Here is a 2,599-nt window from a genome sequence, read left to right as displayed (position 1 = left end):
GAATTCTTATAAAGCAGGAGTTTGGAGAGGGAGGAGAGATTTCAAGACTCTGTCAGGGCAGCACAGAGAGTTGTGTGACAGCTGCTCACCAGCCTGTCCCCACTAGCCCTGTCAGGAGGAACCAGCCTGTCTCCACTTCTCGCTCATTACTGGGTTTTAAGATCTTGGATAAACTATTTTTCATTTTCAAGAAAAAAAACCCAATGTACAAAATAAAAACCTTGGGAAAGATGATCCTTAGCCGCTGTGGGAACATGGCTGAACCACACCAGAGACCCCAGCAAGCGAACACTGGTGCTGTGCAGAAGTGCAAAGTGAATAATGGCCATATTTGCTCAGAGGCTGCTCAGGCAGGATCTCTCTTCTGAGATGAGATCCAGATGCTGCCAGAGGAGCAGGAATCTTCATGACTGGGACAAAAGAGCCTCAAGGGCTATCTATGTGGTTGTCCTGAAGGTTATTTTTCCCCTTTCACACTGAGTAGGGTTAAGTTGCCATTTGTTATCTTTCTGAGTCTAAAACTCTTTTTGCCCTCCAAATTATTTGGTTTCTTTGAATCCTGATAGTCCAGAGCCTTTCAGTACATTTACTGTTGGGGAGTAACAAAATAGGTTTCCACCTTGACCCTCCAAATCATTTTCTCCCCATTTCTCACACAGCGTATTCCAGTGGGACACATGGCCACGACACCTTGAAAGCATTCCACACCCTTTCCTCAATAAAAGGAATAAAATATGTACTGGATTGATGCAAAAAAATCCAGAATGTTGCAAGAGGTAGCCAGCCCCTCTTGGGACTGCTGGGAATATCAAAGCCAGAGTTCATCCTGAACAGAAGGGGGAAATTATTCCAGCAGTCAGGTGCCTGGGATGGCTGCCTTCCTTTGATCATGGCAAAGATGCTTTTGAAACACACACAAGATAACTTGTCAAGTCCTGGAGATTCAATCCAAGGAGAAAGTAGGGAGAGTTGGAACTACAAAACAAGGCGTGGACAGAACAGGGAGCAGTTAAAGGTCATAAAGAAGCTCCTGTTGCAAGCACACATTGAAAATGTGTGGAGAGTGTTAATTTTATTCTGAATTAGACATTTTCTCTATTTTTCTTTTCTTACATGACAGTGTTAGAATAGGACACTGGGAGATGGGGGGAAAAAAAGAAAAATCTCTGTCATTCTAACTGAATTTAGTAGGCAGTGCCTGTGGCTTCTGCCCCTGAGCATGCCAGAGCACTGGCAGGTATTCCAACAACCTGTAGTTCCCTGCAGCAGCTGGAATTTGTTTGGGAGTGTCTGCATTGCAGCATGCTGGGAGATGTGTGGGTTTGGGAGGATTCCTTGCTCCCAAGCGTGTGTGTGATGCTCTAAAAGCACAGAAGCACTGGCCCCTCACAATAGCCACAAATGGAAATGATAAAAATTATAGAAAACAGACAGAAAATTATAAGAAAAGAGGTCCTGATGCCTGGGGTGGGGGAGAAACCCAGAGGATTCTTACTGAAATCAAAAGGCTTCATTCTGCTCTTTCTCCACTACTTTTACGGCAGTTTCCTCCCCAAACTGCAGGTCCTTTAGTGCCTCAGTGTTGGTGTAAAAAAAACCCCTAATCCCATGCCTAAAAACCTATCTGGGATCCCTCCTCCCTTTGCTTTTTGCCTAAAGCTGCTGCAAGATTTGGGGTTTGGGTTTTACACCTCAGCCCAGTCAAGCCAGACCCCTGAGCCAGCCCTGCAGGTGAGGCTGCCTTGGAATGGATGGTTAAAAAAAAAAAAACAACAAAATCAATTATTTTGCTTAACTCTACTGTCAGCAAGGGAAAAAGCAGTTTAGCCCATCTCGAGCAGACAAGAAAGGGAGGAAGAGGAGGAAAAAATCCTCTTTTGCCAGCGCCCGGCTGGGTGTGTCTCGCCCTCCCCCCCCCCCCCCCCACCGTGGGGCTGTGCTCCTGGCAGGCAGGCTTGCCTGGGAGGGATCTGCCGTCAAAGCCACCCAGGAAAGGAGGCCTGATACGCTCATTAATATTCCGAACTAGTGACCCTTCTTTTTCTTTCCACCCCTCGCCTTTCTCTGGGCGCTCCAGCCTCTCCCCGCCGCGGATGGCTGCAGCCCCCTCCAGCTGAGTCAGTCCTCCCTCCCCGCAGCATTGCAGCACCTCCGCAGCTCCTGCGCTCCTTCCTGCTCCTGCAGCACCGCTCCGCTCCCGCCGCAGCATGGCCAGCACCGTCTCAGGTAGGACTGCCGGCTTCTCGGGGGCTTGACATCAATGCACTTCTAAAACCATCGGGTTATATATATTTTTTTGAAAATCATTATTCTGAAGGTTTGGGTTGGTTTGTTTGTGGGGGTTTTTTTCCCGTGGGTTTCGGGGGAGTTCTGTGCTGAGGAGGCAGCTGGTATGGCAGCATTGTTCCCCTTCCTCCCCCATACACACACCCCTCTGATGCAAGATAGCAGGTGGGCTTTTTATTTTAATATGAATACACGTGTGATAAACTTGCCAATTTAAAGTATTGCTGCCATTTCATTGTGCCATTAGAAGATGCTGCTACGTGCCAATTAAATGTTATTTTTGTAACATCGTAGAGCTTTTTTTCTTTCTTTC

The 2,599-nt window shown here is 47.3% G+C and overlaps 1 protein-coding gene across 1 annotated transcript in view; it reads left to right on the top strand.

Annotated features, from left to right (window-relative positions):
- The first annotated feature begins 1,937 nt into the window (after positions 1–1,937).
- STMN3 (stathmin 3) overlaps positions 1,938–2,599 on the top strand; it is a 13,459-nt gene continuing 12,797 nt past the window's right edge. Inside the window, exon 1 of the mRNA XM_008634350.2 lies at positions 1,938–2,226. Coding sequence (XP_008632572.1) covers positions 2,208–2,226 — 19 coding nt within the window. The 5' untranslated portion in view covers positions 1,938–2,207. The remainder of the gene's footprint in view (positions 2,227–2,599) is intronic.

The sequence above is a fragment of the Corvus brachyrhynchos genome, unplaced genomic scaffold (genome assembly GCF_000691975.1).
Source record: "Corvus brachyrhynchos isolate BGI_N302 unplaced genomic scaffold, ASM69197v1 scaffold10, whole genome shotgun sequence".
Lineage (NCBI taxonomy): Eukaryota > Metazoa > Chordata > Aves > Passeriformes > Corvidae > Corvus > Corvus brachyrhynchos.
This window is presented reverse-complemented; position numbering and strand designations above follow the sequence as displayed.